Source organism: Oryzias melastigma, linkage group LG10, assembly GCF_002922805.2.
Source record: "Oryzias melastigma strain HK-1 linkage group LG10, ASM292280v2, whole genome shotgun sequence".
In the NCBI taxonomy this organism is placed as follows: Eukaryota; Metazoa; Chordata; class Actinopteri; order Beloniformes; family Adrianichthyidae; genus Oryzias; species Oryzias melastigma.
The window spans coordinates 22,734,897-22,756,533 of NC_050521.1; the positions used below are offsets into that span (position 1 = coordinate 22,734,897).

A 21,637-nucleotide genomic window follows, 5' to 3' on the forward strand; every position below is an offset into this window, starting at 1 on the left:
TACTTTTGGTATTCTTATCTTTTATGTTTTTTTAACATTTTTTGCAATTTATGCGAATTTTCAGCTCCATGGAAATGCACTTTTAAAACATATGCAATATTGGTATCAAAATGTTCAGCACGTTCAGGAAATTCATGATTGTACTTTTGGTATTCTTATCTTATAAAAATTTTATAATTTTACGCAATTTTTGCGATTTTTCAAAAAATCTTTTTAAGAAATTCTTCAAATTCTTTGGACAATTTCTGCAAATAATCAAATTTTGGTATCAATATGTTTACCACGTTCAGGAAATTCATTCTTGTACTTTTTGTATTCATACCTTTTACGCATTTAAAATTTTCACAATTTTTGCCATTTTTTTTCAAGAAATTCTTTAAATTCTTTGTGCACTTTCAAAATGTGTTCATCAATAGTATTAAGGCGTTCTGCACATTCAGGACATTAATGCTTGTACTTTTGATATTTATACCTTTTATACATTTTAAAATTTTTTGCAGTTTTTGCGATTTTTCAAGAAATTCTTCAAATTATTTGTGCACTTTCTTCAAATGATGCAAATTTGGTATCAAAATGTTCAGCACATTCAGGACATACATGCTTGTACTTTTGGTATTCACAACTTTTACGCATTTTAAAATTTTACGCAATTTTTGCGAATTCTTTCAAGAAATTCATCAAATTCTTTATGCACTTTTAAAACTTATGCAAGTTTGGTGTCAAACTGTTCAGCACGTTCTGGACATTCATGCTTGTACTTTGGGTATTCATACCTTTTGCACATTATACAATTTTACATAATCTTTGCAACGTTTTAAGAAATTCTTCAAATTCTTTGTGCATTTTCTGCAAATAATGCAAGTTTGGTATCAAAATGTTCAGCATGTTGAGGACATTCATTCCTATACTTTTAGTATTCATATCCTTAACACATTTTAAAATTATATGCAATTTTTGCGATTTTTTTCAAGAATTATGCACTTTTAAAAAGATCAGCACTTTCCAGACAATATTCAGCAATTAAAGAAAATTGGTTTAGCCTCTTCAGCCACAACATTCAGCAAAAAGTGTTTTTGCATTTTTAGGTTCTAAAGGTTTTTGGAAAATGTTTGCAACCAAAAATTGCTAAAATGAGTTTATTTTGAAAGTACGTTTCGTAAATGTGAGTACACTCAAACGTACTCTGCCTCCTTTCACCCACTTGAGTGCTTCACCTTCAGCATCGTCAGGGGGAATATTAGCCTGATCAAACAGTGTGGCTGAGTCATAGCAGCGTACTCAAACACATAATCCTATGATGTTCATTAACATCCCTATATATCACAATAGAAACCCCCCATTTTTTAACCACTCAAAGCCGTTCTGAAAACCCAGACCGCGAAAAAGGACTGACACATCAGTCAATCACATATTTCATTGATTTGTTTTTCCTTCTTTTAGACTGCAGTTCATAATTTACAGAAATTATTTCCAAAACACGGTTATCTATCACGTCCCTTTTGAAAAGCAGCTGTACGCCGCCTCTGCACTGCAGACCGTGGCCATGAGCCATCCTTCATGAACTGTGGGCCATCTCTTATAGATGTTTCCATTAGTGTCTTATTCCAGCAGCATACTTGCATACAAATCATTTTATTCAAACCCAAGTTGGTTCAAACAGAGTTCAGCAGCAACCTAAGGAAAACAGATGCGTCTTTCCATCTCTGCTACTTTTGAGTCTCCCATAAAAAAAGTAAAAAAACAAAAATACAGCCCATGGAGTTTTTATTAAATATTTTGTTTTGTTAGTCATGGCCAGAAAAAAAAGAGCCATTAAGGTGCTACTAGAAATGATTTTTATATTTTAACAGAATCAACTTTCTATTTTTATGGGTCTTTTTAAATAAGAAGCTTACCTCCTAATCTGTTCCATTATCACTAAAGATACTAGTTTGACCAAAAAGGCTGTTGTGTTTGAACGCAATTATTACATTTTCTTCTGAAAATATTTCACTTTAAGACACGTTTTTGGCTAAACAGCGTAGAATAATGCACATTTCTGACTTCCCACAGCCAATCAAAAGCACCAGAATAAGCCATAAAGAAAAAGAGAGTCAAAGGTATTGTTCAGAAAAGGCATCGCTGACATACTCAATGCCCTGATTCACAGCCTGAAAATAATCTTCTCATTCAATCTGTGAAGGAGCAGCTCTCTGCTCCGCCATTATGAGCTCTTTCTGCCTCTTTTAACACATTCAACTATGCTGGACTGTCACAAACTCATTCAGATCCTGAGAGCACTGAAATGATCAATACACTGACCTTTTCTGTTCACAGTATTCAGACATTTAGCTGATTTTTTCCCAGACAGCTTTTTTTTTCTTAAACCACCATGGACTCCATCCTATCCTACTTTTCCCATTGTGCAGTTCGATGCAGCATATGCCATTTTGTGGCAGCATGGATTCTGGAAGCCTTTAGTTACAGAAAAGGATGGATTCTAGCCTTCCCTTTATTTGCCCCAGCAAGTGATTTGCACTGCAATGTGTAAGTTTGACAAAGTTTTACCAAAGATGTTCACAAGTCTTTTTTAAGTCAAATCTAAAGTCTTAAAATGCATTGATTAAAAAAAACCTCTGGCTCCAAAATTACTTTATTTTAGCATCAACTTGAAAGGTAATTATTTTCCACAGCTGGAGATCATTTTAGGTTTCATGGGGTTAAGTCTGGCTGAAACTTCAAGTTAAGTTTTGACTTTAGACGTAATTTCAAGTCCCATGTCTTAAGCTGATACTTAAAGTCAAATCTCATTCTGTTGCTTTAGATTCAAGTCAAATGTGGTCTTTACCATGAACTTTGAGTCAAATTGCAAGTCTTTACTGTAACTTAATTTCAAATCTCAAGTCTTTAACTGTAACCTTAAATCAGGTATCAAGTCTTTAGCTCCAACTTTTAATCATGTCTAAAGTCTTTAATGTAGCTTCAAGTCAAATATCAAGTATTTAGCTGTAGCTTCAAGTCAAATATCAAGTCTTTAGCTCCAACTTTGAATCAGGTCTAAAGTCTATAATGTAGCTTCAAGTCAAATATCAAGTCTTTAGCTGTAGCTTCAAGTCAAATGTCAAGTCTTTGACTATAACTTTGCATTAGGTCTCAAGCCTTTATTGAAACTACAAGTTAAATCTCAAATCGTTAGCTGTAATTTAAATCAGGTCTCAAGTATTTACTGCAATTTCAAGTCAAATCCCAAGTCTTTATTTGTAACTTTAAGTCAAAGCTCAAGTTTTTAGCTATAACCCTAAATCAAGTCTTTAACTGTAACTTTGAGTCAAATGTTGTCTTTAACAATAACTTCCAGTCAAGTCAAGAATTTTCAGCTGTGACTTCAACTCACATCCGAAGTCTTTGATGATAACTTCAATTAAAATCTCACGCCTTTAGCGGTAATTCAAATCTAGCTAAAACGAGTTGTCAAAAAGGGTCAAACTACTTTATGCCACAAAAACAAGAATTGGTTAATTCTTCAAACACAAATTTACTAAAGACAATATTGTTGTTAGAGCTGACAAGAATGTCCTACAGCTATAAGTGTAATCAAATAATTATTCTTCACAAGTCCCAAATCTTAAATCTCTAAATGAGAGACTCAAATTAGTCGAGTTTGAGTCTCATTTCTGCCACTTACTCACAACATTTTTATTTAATGTAAATCCCTTTATTTTCTCTTCATTAAAACTAAATGAACTCCACAAATGACACAATGTTCAATCAAAAATATGTCTGCTTTACAATTCAACATACAGAATAATTTGCATAATTTGGGGAATATTTTGTAATATATTATATATATGTTGTTCTTGTCTTGTCTGTTGTAGTCTTGACCACAAAAGCAAAAACAAAAAACATAGGATTGACTCCTCTTCCTCTCCCTGATAAGAGTCATCTGTTACTCTACTCTGACTGATATGCTCCAAACAAGCTTGTCAACGAGTCTGACAGGTCCTGCAGCTTCTGAAAAGACAATATTTCACAGCTGTTTTGTACTTGTGTTATATTCTTGAAGTTTGCATCCTTAAATACAAATGTTTATATTTGCTTTATGTGTAAAAAATGTACTAATGTCTACATTTTTTTCATTTACCAGACAAATTAATCTATAATGGAATTACATAATGACAATGCAAATATGAAGACAGAACAAATTTATATCAGATTTAAGAAAACATATTTCCGCTGTATTTTAAGGCCATACTTTTTTGGTTATGAAAAAAAAGAAAATTCTTTTACACAGAGAACTTTACCAGAAAATTAGCATTTCTATAGTTTTTATTTGAAGATTTTTACGTAAAAATGTCAAAAGTTCTGACTCTAATGACTACTGTGTTTCTGCCAAAGTCAAAGATGTTTGTTGAAATTGAAAATACTTTAAGGAGAGATTGCATTCTTGGCTGAATACACAGAATAACTCACGAAAAAAACAAACAAAAAAACTAAGTTACACAAGTGATTGGTGAGTATATTTAAGAGAGTCGCAGTCAATTAATAAAATGTGAATTCACATACCAGAAGAGGAAGAAAATAAAGCTTTCTGTCGGTTCAATAGACTGTCAAATATGACAAAATTACATTTTACAGCCCATTACATTAACAAAAACTGCTTTTGTTTCAAGTTTCTTACAAATATAAACTGGAAAAAGTAGGAAAACAGACTAGAATAGGTTAAAGAATATAAAAAAGTAAATGAATAAAATGTACAGTATCTTATTTAAATGAGTAGTAAAATGTTACCAGACACCATAGCATTCCTCAATTCACACTTCTATAGGATACCAAATTATTTCCAGGTAACACAAGAACCCTCCTATCCATTTGCTGGTGGATGTGAATCCAGTCATTTACATAAAATGGCTAACAAGGTGCAAAAAGCCTTCATCTTTATGTGGTTTCTACTCAAAGAAGTACTCCATAAAAATAGAGAAGAATGTGATGAATAAACAGTTTTCTATATTCTAGGAAAACGGTTAAAAAGAGAACGGCAGTCTTTGAAAAGCTCTAGAAAGTGTTTGTGTTTATCTGGTGTGATTGCATTCGGAGTTTTAATTTTTAATTTTGGACAAGGTGCACAACCTTAAACGAAACAACATCATTTCTTAAACATATTGAAAATGAACAGATGTTCAAATTAATTTTTTGTCGAACACCGTGTGCAAAGGGACATAAAGGGAAAAGACAAAGACAATATTTTGATGCTTAAGCAGCAAAAACAAACAAAAAAGCCTCACTGGAATCAATAAACCCAGCTTGGGACATTTCTGTTCTTTTTAGGCCAATTTTCTTAAGGTTTCTGCGCAAAAACTTGAGTGGAAAAACATCAGGATGTGTTCAAAAACAAGATGCATGAGATAACTGAATTGCTTGTGTTAAAGCGCAAAATCCATTTCAGTAATTCTTTTCAAGGTTTCATTGTCTTTCAAGTAAACAAAAACTGAAAAAGGGTACAGATCCTTGATGCAACACTGGAAAAAGGTGCCAGGTACCCCAACCTCCAAGAGACACTGGATTCCCATAAATATATATATATTATTATTATAGCGTAAATCTCAATGATTAATTTCTCCTTTGTGATTAATTTGGAAGTTGGCACTTCCATCCATATGTTACTACCAAATCCAAGTCCCTGATTGGTCAAAGTTTGCTGCTTTAACTTTAAACGCGTGGTCAATGGACATATGTTTTGTACATGGAAGCCTGAAAAGCCCATATGAATGTTAATAAGACTTTTCATTAAAAGTGGCACATTGTTAAAGTCAGTGTGTACATAGCTTTAAGTTGAGTTCCATGAATAAAATTGTCGTGTTGTACTCTCAGTAAAAGCTGCTTATTGCAGATAAAAGAAGCAAAGATAAACACAGTTTGCTGGAAAAACTTCCCATCAACCCTTCCAGCCAATCGCCTACCTCTTTGTAACTCTAGGAATTCTGGGTAGTGTAGTCATGTCCTGCAACATTTTACCTTTGCACCCTATAATCCAATGTGCATTGCACTAAAATCAATCACCACAATACTATTTCTTTTTTTTATGGATACATTAAAGGCACATGGAAATTAACAAAATTAACATTTATAAACTGATTTTAGATGCAGCTTACATATAATGTCTGCCTGCATTTGGGCATTTTCCAACAGGTGTTACTCACTTTTCCGTGAAACTGAGATCCAAAGGGGAGTCTCCGTCTTGCCAAAGAGATCAGGATGCAAAACATGGCGGAGGAGAAGGCAACAGCAGCGAAGACGAGGCCCCATGACAGACTGCAGAAGTAACAGGAGCTCTCTGCTGATGTGCACACCAAGACGTGCACTGATGCAAGAAACAGGCACAAGAGGTAGAAAGGCAGGGAGAGCAGCGATGAGAGAACCGGGAGGTCCACCGATGCTGATCCACTGAGGGCTTCAGGCATAGCCAGGAGTAAGACTAACAGGAGCTTAAAGGCCAAGACAGACAGAGAGAAGAGAGAAAAGTCTTACCAACTTTGATCAGTTATCCTGCATGTCCAATTTATACAGAAACAAAAAACTTACAGCCGAGAAACTTGAAAAATTGATGGTATGAATAACAGGAAGGTTTTTTTTTTATTATTTTTGACAGTTATGAATGATTTGAAGGCTTCCTCATGATGTTTTATTCAGTACTCACCTGAAATACAAAGACCATTCCTGCAATCATGGAGTACATGTCATATTTGCCCAGCTGTTTGCTCAAAGCAGAGCTCATGGCAGCCAGAGCCTCCAGATACTGCTTCAGGACCTTTTTGCCCATGTTGGTGAGCACCTCCGAAGTGTTTCCCTCCAGGTAGAGCTTCATCCAACTTCCATGAGCCTTTTCTGCCACACGGAACTGCTCGAATCCTGTCTCTGGAGTGAAGGAGAGGAGCGAAAGAAAGTGAGTTCGTTGTAAAGTTGTTTGACTGTTGCATGCATCAATAACTGAAAAGAAAGCAGGTTGCTGTTTTTGATTGACTTCTTCCGAATAATTCGACGTGAAAATTCAAGGACTTCAACTTTCAGGTGATGCATGCTTAGGGTGTGCCATCATAAAAGCTTGAATTCTTTCTTTTTCAAGAAAATGATTGAAACTCGAACTTAATGTTGTAAAAATGGCAAGAAAACAAAACATCTAAAAACCCTGATAATTCATCCGTGACCAACTCTGATAAAAAAGGTGTTTTAATGTACTTGTGGGGTTTTCTTGATAGTTTTGGACAAATATAAAAATAAGTTAAGCTCAAAATTCATTTTTTTAAATCCAAATTGCTATGAATCTGGAAAAGAATCGGTATAGAGACCACTGGGAACAAATTAAAAATAGATCAAAAGATGATCAGAGTGTGGCTTCAACTCTGTTTCACATGTAGATTTTACTAAAAAAATGCTTTTTAACATGGAGTTAAGATTAATCTCTCAAATTACTGATTTCTCCAGGAATTATTTTGAAAGTTGGATGTCCTGTCAGCTTTAAAAAATTACATAATTTGACTGAAGTCTTAGATCTTCAGTTACTTAAGGTTTTAAGGTTTGTGCATTTTGTTCTCAGTTTAAATTATTGTTCAAACATTGACTTTGTGAATTTTTTGCACCTAATAAGGATCACTTGCTGTTATTCCACTGAATAATTAAATTAGACAGATAAATCATTTCCAGTTATATTAAAATTCTAAGGTTTTAATTCAGATCTGCCTAAATCCAGTCTCCTCTATGTGTTCTCAGAGTATCTCTGCTCCACCTGCAGCTGTGGATTTTGCACAGCTTTGCAGAAGCTGCAACAACATGGTAGTTTGGAAAAGAAGAAGTTCTCCAGGAGAATAGTTTGTCACTCCCTTTTGAGGCCCCTAAAAAGCTATACCTGAGGATGACCTCTACGGTTATCATGAGTGTAAAATCAAACTCTCCTAATCCCATTTTCTGTAAGCATTTATTTATTGATTTCCAATTGTATTTATTTGACTCCAATTTTAAATAACTAATGATACAACTACTTAATAATTTCATCGGTGTTAAGATTTATTTCACTCTGTCTTTCGGTCCTCCATACATATCTAGTGTGGTTTCTTGGACTCTCGCACTACTGCTTAACTTTGTAGCCCAGATAAAATACAGAAGTGTTTCAGGGAGGGAATCCAGCGTTAAAATAACCTTGAGTGGATCAGTGAAAGCTGAATCGCTGTGGCGACCCCTGAAGGGAAAGGTGAACAACTTGCAGCATTTTTCTGATGATAAATGACATTTCTCTGCCACTCTGATCTTAATTTTGGCCAAAACTGCAAAATAAAAATTAAAAGGGAATGCTTTTAGATTAAATAACAAGATGATGACAGTGGGACTTGTTTGGATCATAAAGCAATTTGTGTTTTAAAAAAAATCCCCTAGTGGTTTCTTGTTGAACTGGATTTGGATCAAAATCTTATAAGACCAACTTTATTCCAATAACTGCATGATTAAAAGTGTATTTATAAGTTAAAACTTGTGCCAAACTGGATTTATTCAGAGTTAAAACTACTTTAGGAGGTTATTAAAAAAAAAAAGTCTTTTATATACTGTATATTTTTTAAAAAGTAAGACAATGAAGTGTGTTGCCCTCCCTCACGCTTCCAAAGCCTTGGCCTTCATCATAAAAGAAAACATTGGCACATTCCAACTGCTCGGTCTGGCAGGAATGAGTTCAGAAATCTTAGTTATGGCTTCATCCATCATGCTAACAGAGCTGTGAGACAGATCCGTTGCTCAAAATAGAAAATCTATTCCATTTCATTTTCCGTGCTCCTGTGTCGGAGACTTTTATTACATATAAAGCCGTGACCCTTGCAAAACAAATTATGTACATTTGTCTAGGTGTTAACTATGACAAGTTACAACAATCATATTAATGCTAAATGATGTCAAACACCTGAGAAACTAGTTTAAGAACAACGTAAAGCTGCATTTGGCAGGAAGGCGTCCGCAAACTCCTCAAATCTGCTGGGCAGCTCATCTCGATGGCAAAGACCCAGAGGTGAGGAATTCCAACCGAGGCTTCGTCAGACAGACGGGTTGGTGGAAGTATTAGAACTTAAAGCCAAAGGCATGAATCACACAGCTTCAATGGCCTTGGCCATGTTTCATCTGTCTCAAAGTACAGGAAGTGGTTAATGGCTCTGTAAGATGCCTGAGGTTAAAGGCACAAGAAAAACACAATATAAAGAAGACAGAGTGAGAGTGTGGCAGCGAGCTGCGAAGGCAGAACGAGGTTGTTAAAACCATGAATCACCAGAGCTACACTGTATCTGCATAATGCAATATGTCAAAGGTTATTCCAGTTTTATCTGTGCGACGCGGTTTCTTACACATTCAAAGCGCTTTGCATCACTTAGGAAGAAACAAACAAAACATTCTCATTACTAAGGACAAGGTTGACATATTTAAAAATTAAATGTGATGGAAAATATTTTATTTATTAATTTATTTATAAACACATTTGTGACCTGTTCTTTCATTGAAACCTTTATTTATAAGGCAATATGTCGATGTGTGTTTGTGCGTGTGTGGAGGAGTGGGGCTTGTGGGCACTGTCTTTTGTTTTTAAAATTTTACTATGTTTTATGTAAAGCACTTTGAGTGAAATTAATTTTTTTAAAGTGCTAGACAAATAAAGTTTGATTTGATAAGTTAAGGCACTTTGTTGCTTTGTTTGTTTATTTTATTAATTGTTCAAGATAAAAAAAATCAACTTGGTGGTGTAAAAGTAAATACTAAAAATCTGCGATGATAAAAGAAAACGTCACAAAACCAATTTTTTTTAAGTTGTATTTTCATCTTTTACTGCCTCACAATGTCACAAATTTCAGTGAAAATACTTCAAAAAGAGGCTTTTCACAGCAATTATTATTCTAAAAATACTTGTGATTAAAAATAGATTAATTAGATTTAACAGTTATAGGTTGTTATTAATTAATTGCACAATTTATTTTTTAATTTTTAGCTAAAAACTGCGTATTCATAAATAAAAGCCCCAATAGATAAAATATATTTGGAGAGGGACTTTGCAATGCAAAAGTAAAAATAAGTTTAATTGAAAAAAAGAAAAAAACCTTAGAAAAGTGTCTAACATTTGGAATATTAATTTTCCAATTCAAAAATTAAATGATTCTTCTTTTTCGGAAAACGTTTGAAAAGGATTGAAGGCCAATTTAAAAGAAGGTTCTGATTAAAAATTAAAAGAGTGTCAGCATGAGAGCGTCTCAAACCTTTTCTGGGAGGCTGCAGCAGGTTTTTGCAGGATGAAAGAGAAATATGAAGTTCTAACTCTTGAACAGAAGGCCTGTCCCTGATGTGCTGAGCCGTTAAGACTTTTATAACACATACAGCCATGTCTTAAAGTCGATTTTCAGAGCAACAGCCTCTTTTCTTAGAAAACCTGATCTGAAGTGTTGCAACCAGGGTTCTGATGAGAATTGGTAGAAGAGAACATATTACACAGTTTTTTTTTTCTTTTTTTCCTGTTAAAGGCAGAAAGAAAGTGCGGTTCATTCATTCAGGACTGGTTGTTCAGTTTGGGAATGTGTGTGTAAATGGGACTTTCAAGCACTTTGAGTTTCAGTCAAGGTAAAAACGTGTTATGCAGAATTTTCAAAACTAGAATGGGAATCGCTCAGCATCCGGGTTCCTCTCTTTTAAAACCAGCTTCCTACTTCACTTTAGAGGCAGACACCACCTTTATCTTTAAAGTTGAATTTAAAACTTTCTTTTTTGACAAAGCTCAGTTTGAAAGTTAGCCTGGGGGACCATGAGTCATGTCTCTGACTGCTATTCTAGTTCATGACACCTTGCTCCTTTTCCTATTCTTTTATATTTACTTACTCGTCTTTCTTTTGTTTGTTTGTTTGCTTCATTGTAGTCCTCTTTGACCTGAACCGGTCAGGTCGAGGCAGTATGATAGTATGGGTTTTCTCTTAATAGAAAAATAATGGACCTAGTTTACCAGCTTTTCCAACCACATACGAAAAATTGCCAAAAACCAGCGATATTTTCCACCAAACACTAACGTCTTAAGTGTCAGGTCATATTATTACCCAAACTTCCCAAGAGGTACAAATATATGCCAAAATTGATATAACAGAGTGATTTAAGAATGCAACATTTGAGCTTTACTTTTAAGTTTTCATCCTTTTTAAGAAGAATTTTAAAATCTCAGTAAAGTATCAGCACACGATGCCAAACGTTAGAAACCAGAATGTCAGTCATCAACGAGTATTAAACTGTCAATAAGAATAACATTTGCACCTTAAAGATCAGCAGTTTTTACACTGAACTCTTAATGTCACATTCATCAAATGCATGAGGCTGGCACATCATTTTAGACCTTCTTAACCATTTTAATCATCAACCTGTCATGATTCACTAGTTAGCAGCAGCTGACGGAGGTGAATTTGAAGCAATTAGTTTCTGAGGAAGTTCCCTTACATTGTTGTGGAAAAGTTCTACTTTAAAACGTCTGTTCTTAAAACCTGCAGGTCTTCATTGTTGTAAATAAGCTAGCTTCTTTTTATAGCAGTTAATTAGCTCTTATTGGTTTTATTTAAGGTTTTCAGATATCTTAAACTAAAAGAATCTGCAGTAAATGCATCACTTTTACTTTAAAGAAACACATTTGGAATCTGTTCTGAGATTTGTGCTTATTTTAATAGACTAACTCGTTCTATAAATGAATATAGGGAAACTTTTCCGTTGACAGTTTAAACATAAATCTTTCATGCTTCCATTTGGTACAGATTAAAGTGCGATGAAGTTTTAATGAGCTGAATCTTTATATCGGACTGCTTCGGGTTAAACATGAAGTGGAGCAGCTCTGATGTATTTGACTTCTACTTAAAGGAGTCTTCTTTGGGGGTAGCCTGTGAGTCAGAGAGGTGCACATTTTCAAGAACTTCCTGGAAGCCTGAGGGATGGAGAAATGCATCGAATCTTATGTGATATTAACAACCTAGACTCCCGTGAAACATTAAAACTGTGGTATAACACTGGGATTTATGATGTCAAGAGCAGGAAAACGATAAAGGTGTGTGCAATAAATTAAGATCCACAATCGTGACAAACTTAAAGAATGTGGATCTTTAACGCAGGTGAAGCAGATTTGTCACTAAGATTAAACTAGAAGGAGTGGAGAGTAAATCCACTGAACTTTTGCAGGTGACAAAACTGTAATTGTGTCTGTTTAAAGGATTGCAGGTGATTTTCCATTGACACTGATGCAGTGGGTGTGTCATTTATGGAAGCGTTTGTGACTCATAATTCAAGATAAAAGTCAATATTAGAAATGCTTTTTCATTTTCATAATGTAACTGCATTACATGTCTCTTAAATGAAATAAAAAGGCAATTTTCCGAACAGCTTTTTCTATTTCTTGTTCAACATCGCTCATTCTGTAACTTAATTAAAACAATGAAAACATTTCATTTTCAAAAAGTTCTTTAGTAAATTTGCACCAAAATTCAATTACAAATATCCAATTTAAAAATTAAAATGCATAAACAGAAACACATTTACCTTTTCACAATGTAACTGCAATACTTGTCTCTTAAATAAAGTATCTTGAATTGAACTGAATTAAATAAAATGAAAAGGCGATTCTCCGAAGGGAATTTGAACTTTTGTTCAAATGTGCAAAACAACAGCTTTTTATAACCACTTTAAAAGGTTTTTAAAGGAAATTAGAAAACTCGTGAACTGGCAGTAATATGACTATTTTAAGATTTTACTCAATTTTAATAACATTTTTGTCAATTTTATTACATTAAAATTAATTGTATGATGTTGTAAAATATCTAAAACTTGACTTTTTCAAAAATATAACTTAAAAAGCTATTAGTTTAGTTAAAAAGTAAACTAATAGTTTACTTTTTTTTAATTCAAGCACAATTTTAAATACTTTAATGGCTACTAAATGATCCCAAAATATGTTTTAATATAAGCTTGAGCAATGAAAACTTTAATAAAAACTCAACAAGTAAAAAATACTTTTGACCTTTTTTATTTATAAGAGTGCAAAATTGAAAGTAATTTACCTTTAAACAAAATTACTTTAGCTTTCAATGCCAAGAGTAAAAGAAGCACATCACAAAAAAAGAACAGTAAGCAGATTAATTATCTGAGCAATAACTTCTTTTAAAGTAAAGCAGCACTGTTGTCCTTTCTGCACTTTAAGAGGGTAAATTCATCACAAAAGCTTTTTTTTCAGTAATGTTCTGAGGACAATGCAAGATAATATGTTTGGCACAAAAGTTTCAATTTTCCTGTGAGCTTCTCTGCAGCAAAATGCATGTCCTTGAGGATCCAAAGTCAGTTTAACACTATTTTTCCCCCCAGATTTCATAAATACTCAGTACCTTAAGGGATTCATCTTATTGCTGCTTCATTCCTGATGATTCCAGATCTTTTAGTGAGAATTCCATCAGAGAACCTGAAAGTTTTTTGGTTTTATTTAACCCTCGTGCTCTCTTATGGGGTCCAGATGACCCTTACATTGATATGTGACTCCTCCCATGACAAAGGTGAACAGGATCTTATGTCTGCCATGGACACCAGTGAAGGTTAAAAAATCAATTAAAAAAAGTATTGTGGCGTCCAGATGATCCCACTTTTAATCTAAACATGCCTAGAATAGCGCAATGGTTAAATGAGCAGTTTGTTGAAAGATCTATACTGTGAACTTCTTATCAAAAAAGAGAAGAAATTGCACTCAGCTTTGGTGCAAGGAGGACCGAGCAGACACAAACACAGCAGCATTAGACCAGATTTTATCCTTTAACTATTTTTTCATATCAGCGGCTGTTCACTATAAGCTACTAAAAACATAACCACACAGAATGTTTACCAGCTAGGATGTGAATGTTTTGATCCTGATGCTATGTCAGCTAGAAGCAAATAAAACTAAGTTATTTATACTACTGCATGTAATTTGGCAACCACCTTTTTAATTTTTTTCCCTTCATAACAAGTAGAAAAACATGGAGAAACGTTTTAATTAATAAAACACTAAAATAAATCTTTAAACTTAGAGAATGTTAATTTTGTGCTTAAAAATGCATGGATATATATGCATATTGTAGACCTTTAGTAAAAACTTAGAATAACATGGAAAGTTTACATTTTTTCCATCATTCCATTCAGAAAATTAAACCTTCTTACAATATAGCCTCCATCTACATATCCAGGATCAATCCATAAACCTTTTCTGAGGAAGCCTTTTAATAAAACAATGCTGACTCACTAATTTGTAAAACTAATGTTGGAACTTTTTTGTTGTTGTTTATACTTTCTTAGTAAACAGACGTTTGCCTCATAAATGTATAACTTTAATCTCCTTAATACCACATAAATATCTGGTTTTAGTCTTGTAAATGCTTTACTATTTTCTCATAATGACTTTATTCTCTTAAAATGTATTTTGTCTTGCTTTATCATGTGGTTTTGCATTGTCCCTCTTTTAAATAAATAGCAAAATAAAATAAATAAATCATTTATTAATATTAATTTAATGGTGACCTTGATACTCCATTGTAGAATTTTGAGTTTTTTTGGCTTAAAAAACAACAAACTCAAGCATTTTAAATTATTTTTTAAAAGTTAGTAAATCAGGGCTGTCAGGATTCAGGTCTCTAAGCCTTCCAGCCTGCAGTTTTTTTAAATTTATTTATTTTTTTTTAAACCCAGCCCCGCCTACTGCCGATTACCTGGTTCAGGTGTGTTTTGCCAAAGAGAAGCTACAATGGCAGCGTTGTTGGTAAAATGTATTTTCTACAGACCTGGAGTTTGACACCTTTGTTGTAAATGTTGAAAAAAACTAATGATACGAGGCTTTTTTCAGAATAAATGCAAACTATTTCCTTTTTTTAAAGCGAGGTGCCCACTCAGCTTTTAGCCTGAAACTGAAACCCGGAATCTGAGACAGAACTCTGAGGCAGAACTGAATCAAGATGAGGCCACCGGGGACACAAGGTCTCAACTTTTCAGTCAGCAGACAGAATACAGAGGATTTTTTTTTCTCCCACCTTTCTCGTACTCGGGCGTGCTGTCCTTGAGCAGGCAGCTGAGCTGGTGGCCATTAAGATGCAAGAAGCGCAGCTGCTCCCGGAGAGAGGATTCCTCCAAAACGCCAGGGATGACATGACCCACGCTGTTCTGAGAGATGGGTAAGCCGAGTCCCAGAGCCAGCGTTGGTGTCAGGTCAACCTGCTCCACCACACCAGGCTTCTCCATTTCAGCTGAAAGACAGAACATACCTGTAAAAATCACTGACTCCTCTGTCTGATGAAATGAGGACAAATGAACTCATTTGCAATCTGGCTTTTCCCATTTTTAATAATTACACAATTTGATGTGATATTCTGAAAATGACTTATTATATTGTAAAAATGTACCTCTGTCTGCATCAAAATAAATAATAAAACTGCTGTTTCAGACAAACAAAGTGAGATAAATATCGAAAACTAATTTGAAATAACTTTATTATACCTCCAATAAGGCAAGAAAACTACATTTATTATAGCAGTTGTGCAAATATTGCTCCAAGAAACTGCACATTTTACACTTGTAATTTCCTGTAAACATAATGAGTTTATCTCCAAGCATTTCTTCAAGATAAATTTGAAAAAGAGTTGCTTATTCTCCCGAAGACAACAGTGAACTGTCCCACAGCTTTCAATTATGAGGAAGCCAGTGATAATATGACACAAATGTGATGGTGCATGGAGCTGTATTCCCAGGAGCTGCAGCATCTCATTACTCCTGCTTCCTCCTCAGCGCAGTCACAGGAAAACAGCAGAACAACCTTCTCCGGTTTCATGCATTCAGGGAGAGCAAATCAGTGACATCTTGTTTTGGTGGAAAAAAAAACAAAAAACAGGCAAACAATTATTCAGAAACTTAACACAAAACCTAAAACGTGAACATAAAGGTTTCTCATTGTTTTTGTACCACCCCCCCTTGGAGAGGACTGTCACAACCTGCAGAACAAAAGCAGCAACGGATCAAATTTGAATGAAATTATTATCAAATGATTTGTGTTCTTCTTTTTCCAAAGCGCATCTGCTGTCGGGCATTTCTTGCTTCCTGTAGGATGCTCCCAAGAACAAAAACACAGAGGGGGGGTCCTCTCCTAGGCTGTGTTTGAGTGAAATTTCCAGGTTACAAAAATGAATTCTACTGGAGAAAAAGTATATCCTACAAAGAACAGAGCTCCAGAGAATCAGGAAGTAAAACAGACTAAAAACTGGACAAATCCCTGAGCCGAGTGCTAATTTGGGTAATTGGATCCACTAAAACAAGTTGAGAGGTTTTTCGATTTAGTAATCAAAGGGGACATGGACAGAATTTAAGCCTCTGGCTTCCACAAATCTACACCCTGCCCTTTGTGCTCTGAAAAAAACAAGCACAGGTGAATGGATTTATCTGCTCCTCTCATACCTGCACACAGTTTAGAGCAGAACCTAATCTGCACCCGGCGAGCGAAAGAGCAGCTGCAATCTGGCTGAACAGATGTGTGCTGAGCATTAAATACTGATTCAAAGTTTTCTCATGAACCAATGTACACAAAAGCTGTACATTTGCAGTTTTAGCTTTGTGCATTTTGGGATGCAGTCACCAAATTGACCATGGATGTACCTTGCGATCCCCGCATTCAGAAAAGCAGCACAAATCCGCAATGGCGACCATGGTGGAGGTGGCCACCATGCACTCAATTGAAGAATACTTGATGTCTGTTAGCTCCGATCTCAACAACAGAATGCACAAAATTCAGTCTTCTAACTTATTTTATTTTATTGACCATTGTTTAACCAGGAAAGTTCTACTGAAATCTATTGATCAATATTCCAAGGAACTATTGGCCATTGTCCTTCGTAATGGGCTAGATTTGAGATTTTTTAGGTAAATTGTTACCATAGTTGCCATACTCAAATATGGCGGCAGCACTCAAATGAGTCCCTTATATATAAGTTTGTGCCAGTGCGTGATCCTACATATGAACTACTAAGGCAGGCCAACCAACTCATAAATACAGATCACAGTGATGGGTTTGCTTGCTGCTGTTTGTTATAAAACACAGAGAGATGTGAGGAACGAGTGATGGGTGCACAGAGTCTGGATGGGAGCATTTGTGTACAAAACGTCCCCATAATCCAACGCAGTAAGAAATGCTGCAGCAACAAGTCTTTTTCTTGCATGAACACAAAAACATAACTTGTTTCTAAAGTAGAGACTCAGTTTTAAATGATTAAATTTGAAGGGTATGGTTAAAGTATGGTACACTGGGGTTCTGTCCTCTATTTTCTTTATCATTTATTTTTGTATTTAGTTTCCCATGCCTCTGTTTGGTGTAGTGTGATTCATGTGTTGTCCCTCTTTCCCACTTCCCTTAAAGGAGAGATTCCAGGTTCCAGGTGGATGGTCTGTGCTCCACTGGACCATGCCTCTGGCTCATCCCGTGCCCCACCGGTCCCCCAGCTCTATCTGGATGAAGCCCATCTGCTACACTATTCAAACATGTTGTTGTAGAGTTAGATAAGCTAATTCTTCTTTAACAGTCCTGGTACGTCGCCTGTTTGTCCTGGGATAAGATCCCTCCTTCATGTGGACTTCCCTCAGGTTTTTTTTTCTCCCCAGGTTCAGTATTTTATTTTATTTTTTAGGAGTTTTTCCTTACCGAGAAGGAGGGTCTAAGGGCAGGGGTTTAGTTTGTTTACTCTAGTTTAGCAACCAACTATTGTTTATATTTTATGAGCAATTTTATGTTTTTGTTCACTTACTGATGTGAAGCCAGTTGAGACAACCGTGTTGTACTATTGGGATACAATTGATTTGAAGAGTATCTACAGGTCTGAGTCATTGTAAAAGTGGAAAAAATATACAGTGTGATTTCCTTTTTTACATTCTGTCTCTCACAGTTGAAGTGTAGCTTTGATGAAAATTACAGACTCATCTTCAAAGAGGAAAAACTTACAGAATCTGAAAGTGACAAATATTTTATTGCCCAGCTATATTTGTGCTAAACTATCCAACTGTTACACCAAAAAGATTAATTAAGCAGATTTTTTCCCACTATTTTACTCAAAAAAGATGTATTTCTAAACATATTAAGATTCAGAGTTTAAGTTTCCTCTTTTAAATTTAATTAGAAGTAGAAATAAACCAAGACAAATATTTTTTAAAGGTTTAAGTAACGAAATGTACACTTCATGAAAAATACATAAATGTGTGATAGAGAAATACTGCCATTCTACATCCTCCAAGTCGTAGTTTTATAACAAACCAATCTGATTACAAATCAAAGTTCTTGTAATCAGCAGCAATGACACATGAGCTACTAAAACGAGAAGCAGAGCTGTCCTTTGATGACCTTTTTCTCTAAAATGAATGCATATCCTGATGATATGTGACTTCTAAAGATCACATTTCTATGTAAGAATGTTTATAACAGAATAGGTGAGAAGACGAATACTATTTTTTTTTAGCTTCAACCTTATATAAAGAAACCTTTGCATCAGGAAATCCATGACAGGAGTTTATGTTGCTTTTGTTTGCTGCCTCAGGTTTCCTTCCACAGACAGGAAATGGATTTTATAACTAAAGTTCATCTATTTTTTACAGGATACCTTTAAAAAGTTTGGACAAAAGGCCTCATGGCCTCTTGAAAACCTGAACTTTTGAATGTTGACAAAACTGAATGTGGAATAAAACTTTATATTGTAATGAAATCATTTGTAATTTTCTGCTAAAGAAAATTACGTATAAGAGCACTTAAATGTCCTTAAACTGATATGTTGTATACTTAAAAACATTTAAAAACCTTTATAAACACTTCAGGGACTTTTTGTAATAGAAATGATAATTTTGAGGCATTTTAGGAGTTTGGAGCTCCATATAGCTGCTTTTCTACTGCACTCATATTTTACATCTAGACAGTTTAAAGTGGGCTTTTACACCCATAAGTAGCACAAAATACACCCCATTTTTCTTGTTCTGTTCAAATGCACAGAAGCTCAATTCCTTCAACCTCTCTTCTCATTTTCTACCGTCGTTTCAGAGGACTACAGAGGGAAGAATACTGAAAATGGAAAAACAGAATAATAAAGAAAGATGTTTGATGTCAGATTTTAACAACCAACCTTACAGCTTGATGATTCCTCACTTAAACAATTCAATTAAAACATTTTAAGAGGGGAAGACAGGAATTTTTACCATCCACACACTTTTTTTTAATATTTAACATTTATACCTGACTTTGTCCAGAAAAACAACATAACTGTAACATAGAGAAAATTCAAAATTATAACTTGAATATGTTAAATATTTTTAATGATCAGTGCTCAAGTGTTTGTTGGAAGAATAAAATATTTAGGAACACATCAAAACAAAGTGACAATGGTACCAAACGTTTTAAAGCAGATCAGAGCAAAAGTTCCTCTTCGCAAGTTATACACTTTACAATTGAGCTTTGCTATTATGTGTGTGAATAATCTATTTAAAAACCTCTCTGCAAGGATGATCTCTAAATAAAACCGGCTGATACAGAAACAATTATCGCATTTGCACTTCCACACGCAGCTTCATTCATCTCCGCGCAGCATATTTCTGCTCAGGAGCAGAGATTTGCAGAGATGACACCATTCCTGGCACTGAAACCGACACTACTGAGAATGTGAGATTAACCCATTCAGGCTCCACCCAACGTGGAGATAATGCAGTTCCAATTTATGAAAGGGAAGTCTGACAAAAAATTGACCACAGTTTCTGATTATTTCATGCTTTTAAAGAAAAAAAAAGTATTTTACCTTTTCTTTTGAAGATCGGACTTATGAGCACCAGAGGCGTGTTGATTTCTGGTTCCGAAGAGCCTCCGTGGCTGCCGGTCTCTGACATTCCGTGGTCTCCACACAGAACCAGCAAGTATGGCAAAGATCCATCTGCCTCCTGAGGAAACCAACGACAACTTAGGGTAAATCGAGGGGCCAACCTTAAAATGTATGCCTTGGTTTATTCAATCCAACTATAAAAGCTCATCTTCTTGTAAAAATAAGGCATATATTGATTTTTTTTTTATTTCAGCATGTTATTAGTGTTAATACTTGCATACCATTGTCAGGAAGTGACAGTAGAAGAAAAGGCAATGTAGTAAAATGAAGATTTAAAGAAGAGAAAAAAGTGAGACCAACAGTTCTTAAAGACATTTTAAAGACCCACTCCAGTAAAAATTCTGTTTTTGCTGTTTTTGTGATATTCTTTTGGAATTTTTCTGATGATGGAGAACATATATAAACAAAACAATGCTTAAAATTCAATTTCTGAGTATTTTTTTTTTTCAAATCATTGTGAATCAGGAACAGACCAAAAACTGGTGACCCTCATCCTCATCTGCTACAAATTGGCCCAATGCATGCTGGAGGTTCTGGCTCGATGAAGCCAACAGGACAACATCATCTGCAAAGAGGAAATTCTGTGGTCCCCAAACCAACCCCTTGGCTAGAAATACCGGCCATAAAGACGATGAAAAGAGCCGGTGACAGAGGGCAACCTTGCCGGATTTACTGCTGACTATAAACACCAAGCTCCTCCTCTGGTCAGAGAGACCGGACAGCCCTCATTAAGGCTCTTTGGACCCTACAGTCACACCACCGGAGATGTGGTCGAATGTCCTCTCCTTAAAAGCACATCATTACTATTTATTAAATTAAACGAAGTCCTTTGTGAATGCACTATCATAGTTTCTTCTGGTAACATTTTACTTGATTTTGTAATACAATATTGACCTAAAGCTTATTTTGTCGATATAAAGCACGTGAACATGTACGTTCAGGCAACCTTTTCCAATTAAAAGTCTATGTAAACTTGCAGTTCGGGCTTTCGCGTTTAAAACTCTCACGTTCACATGTTGCTGTGTAACTTTTAAGCCCGTTTTCGGGCTCTGTGTACAAAGCGTGCAGCCATTCAATGCGCATGAAAACTTAAACCAGTTCATTTTTAACCTTTTAGGGTTTTGGATTTGGTAGTGACGTATGGGTAGCGTCCTTTTTAAGAACATAAGGTGTCAACCGATTAAAAGGTGATCATGAAGGAGAAATTAATAATTACATTTTGTACCCGGCTGGAATCACATGACACCAAAATCTCATTTCAACTAAGCGGTTCAGTAAGGAGTTGTACAGTACGGATCAGTTCATTTTGGCGAGCGTTTCCACTCAGTTAGGCTTCAATCCCAATGAGCGGTTTGTTTTCACGGCACATACGTGATGTAGACCGCTAGCGTGTCATTGCAGCACGAGGACTAGAAAAGCAACAACAATGGAGGCCATCCAGCAGCTCGTCTTTTTCTTGCTTTACTTTTGGTACATTGTGTATAACAGGAATTTAATGTTTGGAAGAAGATTGCAGGCAGCTAAGAAGAATATCGATGTAAGGAGGAAAACAGAAACTTCTTAGTGCTATATTGCTCCTTTCTGATGTCATCATCACTAGCTGCCAAGCAACTGTCCCATTCTATTTTCCACGGACCTAAACGGATGGGGGCCCTCAAGAGGTACAGTTCAGTACTGTTTATTAGGTCCATTTTACCATGGAAATGCTCAAAATACCG

At 35.2% G+C, this 21,637-nt stretch overlaps 1 protein-coding gene across 1 annotated transcript in view; it reads right to left on the reverse strand.

Annotated features, from left to right (window-relative positions):
* pigg (phosphatidylinositol glycan anchor biosynthesis class G) overlaps positions 1 to 21,637 on the reverse strand; it is a 67,444-nt gene that overhangs the window by 29,761 nt on the left and 16,046 nt on the right. Inside the window, exons 5-8 of the mRNA XM_024283954.2 lie at positions 19,839 to 19,977; positions 15,060 to 15,272; positions 6,674 to 6,891; positions 6,177 to 6,461 (exon numbers count right to left, since the gene is read on the reverse strand). Coding sequence (XP_024139722.1) covers positions 6,177 to 6,461; positions 6,674 to 6,891; positions 15,060 to 15,272; positions 19,839 to 19,977 — 855 coding nt within the window. The remainder of the gene's footprint in view (positions 1 to 6,176; positions 6,462 to 6,673; positions 6,892 to 15,059; positions 15,273 to 19,838; positions 19,978 to 21,637) is intronic.